The sequence below is a fragment of the Neopelma chrysocephalum genome, unplaced genomic scaffold (assembly GCF_003984885.1).
Source record: "Neopelma chrysocephalum unplaced genomic scaffold, ASM398488v2 Primary Assembly neopelma1_23b, whole genome shotgun sequence".
In the NCBI taxonomy this organism is placed as follows: domain Eukaryota; kingdom Metazoa; phylum Chordata; class Aves; order Passeriformes; family Pipridae; genus Neopelma; species Neopelma chrysocephalum.
Window position 1 is genome coordinate 16,125,498 of NW_020897692.1, and position 12,909 is coordinate 16,138,406.

The 12,909-nt window shown below is 36.6% G+C and overlaps 1 protein-coding gene across 1 annotated transcript in view; it reads left to right on the plus strand.

Annotated features, from left to right (window-relative positions):
- Nucleotides 1-12,909, plus strand: part of EYS (eyes shut homolog) — an 868,863-nt gene that overhangs the window by 510,360 nt on the left and 345,594 nt on the right. The window contains exons 30-31 of the mRNA XM_027698171.1: nucleotides 3,510-3,634; nucleotides 7,035-7,159. Coding sequence (XP_027553972.1) covers nucleotides 3,510-3,634; nucleotides 7,035-7,159 — 250 coding nt within the window. The remainder of the gene's footprint in view (nucleotides 1-3,509; nucleotides 3,635-7,034; nucleotides 7,160-12,909) is intronic.

Genomic DNA, 12,909 nt, shown 5'->3' on the forward strand with positions numbered 1-12,909 from the left:
TTGGTGAAATGCATATAGATAACACCCACTGTCTTTCTCTATCTATATAACTTTCTCGGGTTATAGATCGATACTTCATTATATTAATGGGCAGCCCCAAAGACTGCTATGCCCTCATCCTGAATAAGTCATCTTTCTTTTAGCTTGAACTGTGTAGCTAGGCCATCTTCAAGCTTGCAAATTGCTTTTATACTTTGTCCATCACCTTACTTAGACCTGTTCTCCAGACCTTTTCCTGCCAGTACCCTGATTCTGTGTATTGTCTCGCTTACTTTGTTTAAATGTCCTGGCTGTTTTTTGCAAAAAAAAAGGCCTTCAGTGCATAATTATTTTACTGAGTCAATGTACAAATTCCCATGAGGCAGGAACAAAGAGCAGCTTCCGGGAACCCATAATGAAAATCATCTTAATAATGCTAGAATTCTTTATCTGTCAAAATAAATCTTCCCAACTGTTTTGGGGTTGTGTGGTAAGGATTTTTACGTCTGATAGAGCTAATATCAGATGGATCCGAGATGGATCCACTGCTGGCCAGGATCAAGATCATCAGTGATAGTGGTTACACCTCTGAGAAACGTATTTAAGATGGGGGGAAAAAGTCTGCTGCAGGCAGGACAGTAGTGAGAGAGAGAATTGAGACTATGTGAGAGAAACAACTATGCAGACACCACACCAACATAGGGTGTTGTTCAGGACCCAGGCAGCAGTGGTTTATTACTACTACCCAATGACTGAATCTTCCCAGGTATCTGCAACCACTTGTGACATCAAGTATGAGACAAAAGCACAAACCTCTGAAATTTTGCCAGCTAGCTCTATAAGCAAAACAGTCTTCGTGTCATCAAGGCTTAACATAACAATCTGTTATCTCAGGACTTTGGGGGATGGTGAGAGTGCAACCATCACGTTATGGAATCATCTAGTGATAACTGGTGAACTTCTTAAACTGAACATCTCACTGAAAGTAAAATTTGAAGATCCAACTCTAAGAAGTACAGTTTCTTTAGAAGAATAGGGCTGGAAATATATATGCGTTATCACTCCCAACATCCTCCAGAAGTGCAGGGGTACAGGAAAGGAAGAGAGGATGAGGAAATTAGTATTTACAAGCACATACAGTCTATGCCCCAGAGTTTTTACTTTTTAGGCTTCCAGATGAAATGGGCATAAAAAAAGTCGTGGTCCTAATACAGCATAACTAGGGTACCCGCTCTTCCTAGCTCCAGATGATCAGTGCCCCAGCAACTTTGTCACTCAAAGGGCAAGGCTTGACCCTTCTCTTCTTTCTCTCGATACCTTTTTGTCTTTTGTCACAGAAATAAAATTTCAGAACATACACTTTTTAACGTTTACTTCCCTTTTCTTCAGTGACTCTTGTGTGTTCAAAGATGTCTGCTGTTTTGATCTTTGTATTTTCCTACACTAAACATTCCAAGCCTCTTGTTCTGTTACCATTCTTACTCTCTCTTAAATGTCCCACCTATCCTCTCTCAAGATTTATATTCAGTGAAATAATTGTTGACAAGCAAACTAATCTGTTATACAGTACTATATATTCTGTGTTCAGATCAGCCAATAGCCCAAAGCACAAGCATAAAGAGGAAGTACCTTTAAAATGACCAGCAGACTTTGTTCCTGATTTAGGAACTAATTACATTTTGGAAATGCCTAAATGTTTTAGTTACACTTCAGGACCATTTTGACTCACAGGTTTCTTAGATGACTAGGGTTTAATTTAGGTGTAAGATAGGTCTTACCAAATAGGTGGAAATTGGCACACTGATTCACTGTGTATATACAAGGTTGTTTAGACACTTTGAGGTATGGCTCCTCCTCTAGTTTCAGTTCTTCACTGTGATACTTAATATAGGTGCTATTGAAACTGTGCTTCTCATAACCAGGGCAAGTGTCCATTAGCTTCCTGCAGGACATTAATAAACTCTTGTATTCATAGTAGAAGATAGATCTTCCATTCCAGATGAGATTAATAGGAAGTGAGGAATGATTGCAAAATAGAAAGTTTGCAAGTATAATTTCATCACAATTTGCAGATAATGCCAGATGCAGGTTAAAAATGGCAAAGAACTGGCTCCTACAATTAGCAGTGATAGTAACACTCTGTGATGACATATTTAAGAATGGAAGGTTGTTGCTCTGTGAAGAATTCCAGCCAGGGAAGAGCACAGTGAGAATACATGAACAACAATGTAGATACCAAAGTCAGTGCAGAAGGAGAGGGGGCCTAGAGGTGATTGGTCCCAGGAGAGTTCCCCCTGAGGGACCAATCGGAGCTGGTTTTTTTCGCTCCTGTGAAAATTAGATGTCAACAACAGCCGGAAGTTGTCGGCAGAGTGTGTGAGAGCATGTAAGAGAGAGAGAAGCCGAAGGGGTGGACGCGGCCCAAATTCTCATTACCCAGAGTGTATTTCATATAAAATAAAAAAAATGTGCTCAAACAAAGCAAAAATAAACCAAAATGTAATTACTGATACATAGTGTAATGATCCTTCAGGACACGTTAGGCATACTGATTTCATGGTCTATCCTTCTTCTCTTTTGCTTGAGGGTCTGGAAAGCTTAAGGTAGACACTGCAGGTACCTCATTCTAATTATATGTTTTGTATTCACACCTTAAGAAGCAGGTGACATGACTGAATTTACTCAAAGGTAATTTGTTTATGCACTCATCTTTCTCTAAGTGGGGCATAAACTTTTATGCTTCTTATTAGAGCGAAGACAACACAGAAGATGTGCACCACCCAGTTACTAACAAGAGTTTTTGAATACATTGTCTCATGTGAAATATATCTATGTATAACACATCTCAAAATAGTAAATATAAATACCATTATGGGACTCTGTTTTTCAGAACATTTACGTATATCAGTAAAACTGTGCAAGGATGTGTTTCAATAATGAGATTAGTAGAATTTCTGAACTTCATTAAAGGTCTTGTGAGTATTGTATGTTGAAATTATATAGAACTATTTTGATATCAATTATCCCATTTACAACCACGAAACTACAGAAGAGTTTTTTCAAGATGACTAATATTTGATAACTAGAATGATAATGAAATCATGGTCCCTGAAGGTTATCTTTTATGCTGTAGTTTATATAGTGCAATATTTGTCAACAAGCAATTTTTACAAACATAGACTGCAGTTACTTAGCTAAACTATTTCAGTAGTCTCCCAAGAGTACATTAAGAAAGGTTTGTATTCAGCTTGCTAAAACCAGTAAACTGTAATTGAGACTGTTATGTTTGATTATGATCCAGATGTGAAATTCGTGGATGGGTTTTGCCTTCATAAATCCCCTAAAAGACCACCATAGGTTGCAACATGAAACTTGGAAGAGTTCCAGTAAAATACTCCTTAAAAAAAAAAAGGAATATATGGAATTATGTCTTGTTAACGCACATACATTAGACACGTTGTTTCCGCACAAGGTATATTTTATATGATGTTTATGCACAGTATAACACTTTGGAATGTTGTTTGCTTCAGGTGTCTTGCTGGATTTTCTGGACAGTTATGTGAAATAGAAGTTAATGAGTGTAATTCATCACCCTGTCTACATGGCTCAACCTGTGAAGATCATATCAATGGATACACTTGTAAATGTCAACAAGGTAATTGCTATATGACAGAGCAGTCTTAAACGATGATAGTTTTTAATTATCAGTGTTAATACTCAGAAAAATTGGTAAATCATATCAAGTTCTTATTTTGTATTTAACCTATAAGGTACAAAAAGATTAACTATCTCTTTGACAAGATTTTTGAATGAAATCTAAAGAGAATTAACTATTGCAATAAGCATGTTAGAAGGGCTTAAAACTAAAACCAGCTCACTGAATTAGCTAGAAGAATGACCTTGAACTATGTTTATTTTTTATGATCTTTTCTAATGTAACTTACCAAGCAGTCAAGTAGGCAGAGTTTAATGGCTACATAATTTAACTACTTATAAAATAAGACTAAAAAAAGAAAATTGAAAAGAAATTCAGAACATTTTAACTATTATTATTGTTGATATTGTTAATAATAATAATATTATTGCTGTTATAATTATTGTTGCTGTAAGAAATATCCATGCTTATGTCCACTGGCTGGGATTAAAAGGAATTTTTTGAACTATTACAAATAGAATGAAAAGAGGCACTTTCTTAAAAAGCAGGAGCTGTTTTCTTATGGTGACATAGATCAACTAAAACGACCTGGTGACTTAGGAAAGTACAAGAGATTTAGCATCTTTACAAAAGCAAAAGTCACAGTCAGCCTGCATTGTCACGCAATCACAAATTTAATCTGTTCTGGACTACTCACAATCTCCTGTCATGTCTATTGGCAAAAAGCCTTTTGGCAACATAAGTAATATTTCTGGTCCATATCCATAAGTAGCATTCTGCTCCACATGTTACTATTAAATTAAGAATTTTATGAGTACCTACCTCTGAAACTTTAGTTTTTAAGTTTAAGTCTGTTATTTACTATTGTACAGCCCAGCACTGCTGAATAATTTCTTTGATAGCACTGACACAAAATTTCTTAGTTATTATTTTAGAGATTATTTCGAAATATTCTGAATGATATTATTCTGAATGATTCTATTAACTCATGATATCTTCATGCACCTGATCTATTTACTGCCTTTGTACTGAAGTATGTTCACCTTCTTGGTTAGAATTTACAAGTGAAAAGATCTTGCAAAACTCTCCTGAAGTGAAGTGACTATATATATATATCACTTTTCTGCAGTCTTTCTAGCAATCTGTTAATATAATTTCTATTCATACTTGTTCTACATGTTAAAAAAAAGCACAGTGGGAATTGAATAATAACATGTTTTACTTTTTTTTTCCATTCTGAATTTTCCCTAGTGCAGTATATAAAACTGCAAAACATATGTAGAATTTTTTTTAAAAAAGTATGGAAGATATTGAAGCAAGAGTGAGCATGTGTGTAATGAGAGCCAATTTGGCAGTTTATTCATTTGTTTAATTGGTACTAAGAGCTGATACTGTAATATGTAAGACTTAAATCCAAGTATCTTTGGCTTACTGGAGCCTGATTATGTTTAGCACTAACTTGCTTAAAGCTTAATACTTTCATAGCAACTTTTTTAATGTCAAGGAGATACTCAATGATTCAGAAAAACTCTATACTCCTGATTTATGAACCAATGAGTGAAAAATTTCTGGACTTTGCCATACAGAAGGTCGAATTCATGATAATAAAAACCCCTTCTGATCTGAAAAGTCAGTCATGACCTATCTTCAGTACGATATATTTTTTTTCCTCTCAGCATAGTCACACAATGGAAATTCCACATGGATTAAACTGTATGTCCTCTCACTCTACCTGGTAGTGCATATGGCCATATACCCCTTCACCAATACAGATGACTTAAAAACTTAAAAGATGTGGTTTTTAGTCATTACAGTGCCTCACACAGAATACATTGCCAATTTCAACTTTCTTCTCCTTTATAAAGCTTATTAAAGTAATACTTTAAATAGATTTGTATACAGACATTCAAAAATTGCTTGCTAGCCAAGAACTGTCACTGCTGTCTCCACGCAACTCTGCATGAAAATGTTTGGTATAAGTAGAAGAAGCTTCTCTGGGGCTTGGAACTCACTCCTGAAGCTAACGTTTTAAACACCTTCCAACCCAAACATGAGCTGCCTTTCCTTTATATTCCATTTAATAATAGCATTTATTAGTAGGGTTGAAAGATCTCTGCATTATTTCTCCACCAGGAAAAGACACAGTGAAGGAACCACATGCATTAAGATACATAATTTTTATGTATCTTGCTTCTTTTAATTAATATGGTATTTGCAAATGTTATTTGAGTCTCTGAAACAGCTGAGAAGGTGAAAAGGTTACAGCTCAGAAAAGGAGTGAATTTGGAGAGGCCAGGGAACCTTTGGAGGAATAGCTTTTTGGAAAGTTGCACAACTGAAATAAGAGATTGAAGAAAAAGTATCATCTGGAGATAGAAAGCAGAAATACTTATTAAAAAATCTGCTTTATTTGCAGGCTACTACTTTTCCATATTATAGGTCTTGGATTTCTCTTCTAAGCTTCACCTGTAGAAATATGGGGCTGGGATTGAGGATTTTTTGATCTGTAAAGGCAACTATGGGAAAGAACTTTCCACAAGGTAGATAGTCTGATACACTGTGCAACAGATTCCCTATTGCAATTTAATGAAATGGAACAGGGATAGTACCAAGACAAAAATAGGAACAAGGCAGATGATTACAGCTTCCTGAAAACCTCCAGAGAACAAAGTGAAGCATGTGGTGACAGCATGTCATACCAGGAAAGGGAATTGATTTAGCTCTGACAAATGCATTCTGTAATGGATCATGAATTTTGTCAGCTATTGTCCCATAGAATAATAGATGCATATTCAGGATCTGTGGCTGCAGCTTCAGGCTGTTAAGGTGAGGAAGCAGCATGGAGAGATGTAAACTTTATTCTTACAGCATCTCAGGGAGCTCAAAAGCAACACCAGCAGCCATTGGAACTAATAGCAGGTGCATGGATGAAGTCCAGGCAGGTGGATCCATTTGATGCCAGCTCGGAAGCAAAGGTTGAACAGGGGCAACTAGATTTGTATTAGCTGAGGACTGCTAGGGGGTTTATGGGTCTGTTGGGTTTTCTTTGTTTGTTAGTTCGTTTAGAAATAGGAAAATCTAATTGGAGAAAAAAACCAAATCTGTAAGGGGAGTATCATGGCAGAAAGTCTGTGTTCTTCAATAACTAGCCATATTTTACAGAATTCTAGGTTTGTGTTTACCTAGCAAATTGACTGCTTCCAGTTTGTCATAGCTTCCAAGGAGCAAGTTCAAGACAAGCTCAAATTACATGATCTAAACCGCAGCTTCCAGATGAGTATTTGGCCTCTCATTTATGGGTGTGCTTAGTGGTAAAGGAGATCTTAATAAGAAATGCATATTAATAAAACTGCCAGTAATCTGACTAATGGGGTTTGTTTTTCTTTTTTTTTTCTGACAGGATGGGAAGGCCTCCATTGTGAGTTGGATGTTGATGAGTGTATATCTAACCCCTGCATACATGGTATCTGTGTTCAGAAGGAACCCAGCTTTGGTTATTCCTGTTTTTGCAAGCCGGGATTTGTGGTGAGATGCTGAAATTTTTTTTATTCTTTCCTTAACCTGATTATTCATAGTTGCACAGAAAATAATGTAATCCCTTTCTTTTTAACCTCACTCAGATGAAACTCAACCCTTCTGAGTATTTTGGTTGTTGTTATTTTTTTTACTACAGAAGCTCTGATGTTCTGGAGAAATAGTTACCCAATATCAACAAAAAATGGAAAAATGTGATATGTAATGTCTTTGCTAGTCACCCATGTTAATATTTTAAACACTTATTAATTTTTTTATACACAACAATTAATATTTTTATCTCACGTATTAATTAAAGTTTTTACGTATTGAGGTAACTCACACTCGACAGGTATTTTGAAAACGAGTTCCCTGAAACTAAACCAAAAAATTCCTTTGAATGCTTGACCCTGTGTGGCTTAGTTCTATGTTTTTCTATAGTACTTTGAGAGTGGCTAAATGCCAGCACTGTATTTAACTAAAGTTGAAATTTCCATACTGCCACCATTTTTCTTATGGCAGTTCTTTCTGTACTTGAAGGCATGCAATTGGTTCCTACAATTTGAACCTGTGCTTTACCTCATCACAGTTCAGGCTTAGTTTAATAATACCATTTAATAGTTTGGGATAAGTAACAAGAGAAAGGAGTACATGATTTTTAAATTTTTTCTTACTTTGGTAATTCTTGTCTCTTCAACTCCAAGCTTGAAATATTTATTTGAATATCTTTTCTTTATAAATGATGGCAGTGATCCTTGGTTTATTATCTATGCACCACGTATGTGGTGTATTTAGAACCGTAAAATGGAAGGAACAGAATATTGCAAGTATGATTCATATTTACTTTCAGATTGACTCTGCAATGAAGTAAAAAAAGAAAATTAGTAACTTTTTAGATGCCAGCAAGTTTCAGGGCTTCTTTCTACAGTAGAAGATTCTTATTTACTGTCAGAGAGGGGAAAAAACTACTTATGCAATAAAATGGAAAAGTTTTTTGAAAAAGTGAAAAATATGTCTGTCTTCAGCTCTTCTCAGGTGCCATATTAATCTCTGCCCCATGTTCCTTGTCTCAAGGAAATCCCCAGTACATACTAGCACATGTTGAGGTGGACAAGGGTCATGCGGGCTGCTCCACGGGAGAAGACAGGACAGGAGCCAGGGATAGCAGCAAGATAGGCAGGGGCAATGATCTTGTAGGCAAGGGTTGAAGTCTCCCAGTACCCAAACAATGATAGCAAAATAAGACCAGTGACAAAAGGTAATTTCAGATGCCCAGACAAGTTCATGATCACAAAGCAGGTCTAATGTTAAGCCAGGAAGTCACAGTAGCAAGGTAAGATAAGGATCAGCAAAATACTGGGCTTACTGTAGTGGACTTTAGTTTCATTGTAAGATCAGTGAAGGACCAAGGGCAACAACCTGAGCTTAATGCAGCTTCTGAGCTCAGATATGAAGGGCCCTGATGAAAAATCTCACACATGTTTCTCACAGCTTAGCTGTTTTCACCGCAGGCTGATCCAAAGTTACACAGCTGCACCAAATCAGACCTCGAGCACAGGGAACCAGTCAAGGAAGAGGTTTTAGAGGTGGATTGCAGAAAATGATGAGGCTGATTTAGGTCTTTGCAACAATATGTGCAATTCTAAAATACCAGAAGACACTTGCGTTAATGCTTTTATCACAGGACATTTCTAAGGTGTTCTTCACACACACACCTTAAACATTCAGAGTGGAACTTCCAATACTAAACAAACTTCATACCCAGTGGCTCATCACCAGCAAATGATGAAAGGGTTGTCTTTGTGTGGTATAAACATGGCACCAAATAATGGAAGCCTTTATAGGTAATGAAACCACCATATGCTCAGGAAGTTTACATTTGCTTGCAGAATAAGAGGTTAGGAATTCCCTAAATCTGCATCCGCATTAGCCACAATCCAAAACGTGGAGAAAGGATTCAATGTAACCTTCATTAAACTCAATATCATGATAAGTCTCAGAAGACTAAATGTGTCTGAACCCAGAAGAGGGAAAGCATCCCTATATATTTTTTTGTTTGAGCTAGGACTCCCTTCCAGTGTTAATGTAAATGAGAAAAAATAGAATATCTCCTTATTCTAGAGTTAGAGACTATCAGTTTCCCTACTTGTCTATAATGCAAAATCATAATTCTGGGATCAGCAAGTTCTTTATGTAAGGTATTCCTGTAGAATTGACACAGAATTTTGTGGAGGCAGAGATTTTCTCTAAATAAAGTAGATTTTACTCAAATTCCTCTGGAGAATTATAGAGGGAAGATAAAGATCAGTTTGAATATGGCAGTGGATTCATATCTCTCTTGAACTGGGGAATCCAGAACTTAATCCTTATGTGAGGGATAAACTCCATCAGCCAGGGGAGAATGATTTTCCTCTTGCAGCCCAGGATTTTATCAGTCTTTTCTATAAGTGCATATTGCTGCCTCGTGCAGTTTGTCATCCACCAAGACCCCTTTGTGCTTCTCTCCAAAGCCATTTTCTAGTGTGTCAGCCCCAAGCATGTACTGATGCAAGGAGTTATTCCACCCCAGGTGCAAGACTTTACATACCTTTCTCTTTACTGAGTTTCCCGCTGTTCCTGTTGGCACACTTCTTCAGCCTCTTGAGGTCAGTATAAATGTCAGCAAACTCATTTGGTATTTCAACACTTCTTCCCAATTTTGTAGCACGTGAAAACTTGCTGAGGGTGCACTCTGTCCTATCTTCCAGTACTGAAGACTTTAAGTAGTGAGAACCTAGTATGAAATCTTGGGATACATCATTACTTATTGGCATCCAGCAGGACTTCCTGCTGCTGATCACTGAACACAGCCCTTTGAGTGTGGCAGTTCAGTGTTTCCAGTCCCTCTCACTGTCCACTCATCCGCAGTTTGTCAGCTTGTCTATGAGGAAGTTAGGACAGACAGTGTCGAAAGTCTCACTGAAGTTGAGATAGACAACATCCACTCCTTTCCTCTCATCCACTAAGCCATTCATCTCTTCATATAGGGTTATCAGCTGATAAGGCACTTTCCCCTTCATAGCTTCATGTGAACTATTCCTGATCACCCTCTTGTCTTCCCGTACCTAAAAGTGTTTTCCAGGTGTGACTGACTTTCTTCCCAGGAACTGAAGTAAGGCTGACTGGCCTTTGGTTCCCTGGATCTACCTTGCTTTTCTTGAACACAGGACTGACACGTACTTTGTTCAAACCACCAGGAATTTTTCCCTGTTTCAGTGACTCTTTGCCCACAATTTTGCAAAGTATGTATTTTACCATAAAGGCTTGGTAGGTTAAAAATGGATTTTAATAAACTGACTAAATTTATTGACAAGCTATCTTGAGAAGAAAAAGACTATCTCATAAGAATGAATACTATTTTTGTAGGGTGCTTCTTACAGAGTAAAATTGATACTTCCCACAGACCATAGCAACTGCTCTCTTTTTGTCTTCAAAAGCAGACTGGCATTCAAAACAATGTCAAGTGATGATGAAGGATATATCACTGGAGGGACACGGTCTTTTCATGTGGAAAACAGCCAGACCTCAAGTTAAAATAATCTAATTTTTTTTCTTTAAGTATTCATACTTATCCTAAATAAACCACTGTAATGGAGAAGATCAGTTACACAATTTTTTTAGTGTTTTTATCTCACAAAAAACCTTCTAAATACCAAATAAAATCATCAGAGAGGAAGCTTAAAATCTGTTTATAGAAACTATTTTTTCAACTGGTGCAAAATTTATTGGTACAAGTCAGTGTTGCATGACACTGTAGAGACCAAATTACAAATAAGTCCAAGGATGGAGTCCAGAAGGAGGATAGGTTCACTGTTAGTCAAATCACTCTTCTAAATGTGATCTTGGCTTAGGGAGTCTTTGATTTACTTATTGCCAGAAGTTAGAATGGTGTATTTGGTGAGTTATCAGATGTAAACTCTGCTTGTTTTCTAACCCAAGAATTCATTAATAGCTCACTGATTATGAGGCTAGATAGATATTTGAGGTATGGGGGCAACTTTTCTATTAGTACATAGCTTGAGCATTTAGTGTACAGTGTGTTGAAGAACAAACCCTTACAGAAGGAAAAGTAGTAAACCTGTGAAGTAGCTGGAATTTAAGATGTATCATCTTTTGCTTTCATTCCATTATTCATTGTTCCATCTTCAGTCCCTCAAATTCCAGTATGCTTTGGGAAGGCCATAGTAGAGAAAAAAACATGGTGGGGAACCGCCCAGAAAAAATTTTAGCGTACCTGTCTTCAGTGTGAAAGATAGGAAGTTACATTCTAAATATTTCAAGAGATATATTTGTTAAGCTCTGATGGGGTTAGGCCCCTAACTATGAGTAAGCATGGAGTGGAAACAATGAAATTCCCAGAGAAATAAGTGTTCAAGGAACTCCAGCTGGAGTGTGTTAGATAAATCTTCTGTAGTCTTCGGTAGTCTATGTCTGTACTGCTACTTGAAGTATGGATCATATAGTATGGATCATGAAATCTCTCATCAATTTTGAGAAGAAAAGCATAGTTGGTGGTATTTGACATAAATGTTTACTTTTTAAGTGAAAACATCTATAGATATATACCTACTTTTAAATACAAACCTGCACAAGCTAAATGATTTTATCTGCCTGCATGGAAAGGGTTAAAACATTTACAGGCACTTTCAATGCTATCAAATTTATCTATGACTATTTAATGTACCCTTCATGCACAGTGGAGGTTATCCACATCTGCTTTGTTTCTATGAATCATAAAAATCATAATAAAATGCTCTTCACCATTAAATGCAGTAGTCATAAAAATGTACTAATCTGTCACAAGGAAAGTAAGAATGAAACATAAATTTTATAGGATTAAGATTAAGAGTTTGCTCAAATTGATCATTTGTTCTATGTGTGGAATTAGAAGAGAGAAAGGAAGAAATGTGTGGAAACTGACGTATAAATTGGCCTGCTCTTCCTTTCTGCTTTGGAATACTGATCCAGTGAGTGATTTATAAGGTGCCATGAATATACCAGATAAACCATCTGCTTGCCAAAACAAATTAAGAACTTGATTGAAACAAGCATGTATGCATCCAAAAAAACTCAATTTATCCTCCTCCATTTTAAAGAACAAATGATTTAAACTACTGGTAAAAAAAGTAATTTCAGATTTTATGTCTACGTTTTTGCCTGTCTCTCACTTGCCCCTCCTATTGTTTTTTAACATTATAAATGAATTTAATAGAGTTGACAGACATCTCAGAAAATGTAAATTGTCTCAAGTTCTGTGTAAATAGTTAGTCAGCTAGACAACCAAGACTATTTAAGCATCTTGTCTGATGGAAAGCGTGTAATGAGCACACGCCTCTTGAGCTCTAGAGAAGGCTTGGATCTTTTTACATGTGCCCCAGCTGCAGGAGAAGATTCAGTCAGAAATTATGTCATGATGGTATGTTGTCAGACATGTATGTCCTTCAGGGATGGCAGTGTGTGTATTTTAAATAACTATCCAGATACGCAGGATCCTTCCGGGACAACTTTTAGCTCTATCTCTTCACATAGCCTATTAGTTCATTGCAATAGAAGTGAAAATAAAATGAACTCAGGCCTGACTTCAGCATATATTTATTTCACACTTCAAGAATACATTTAATTAACATAATTATTACTGCAAAAGAAATACATTATTTCTCGCCTTTTTTTCTGACCACTGAATACGAACAGTTTTAGTTTATTACTAGGAAGGATATTTCAGG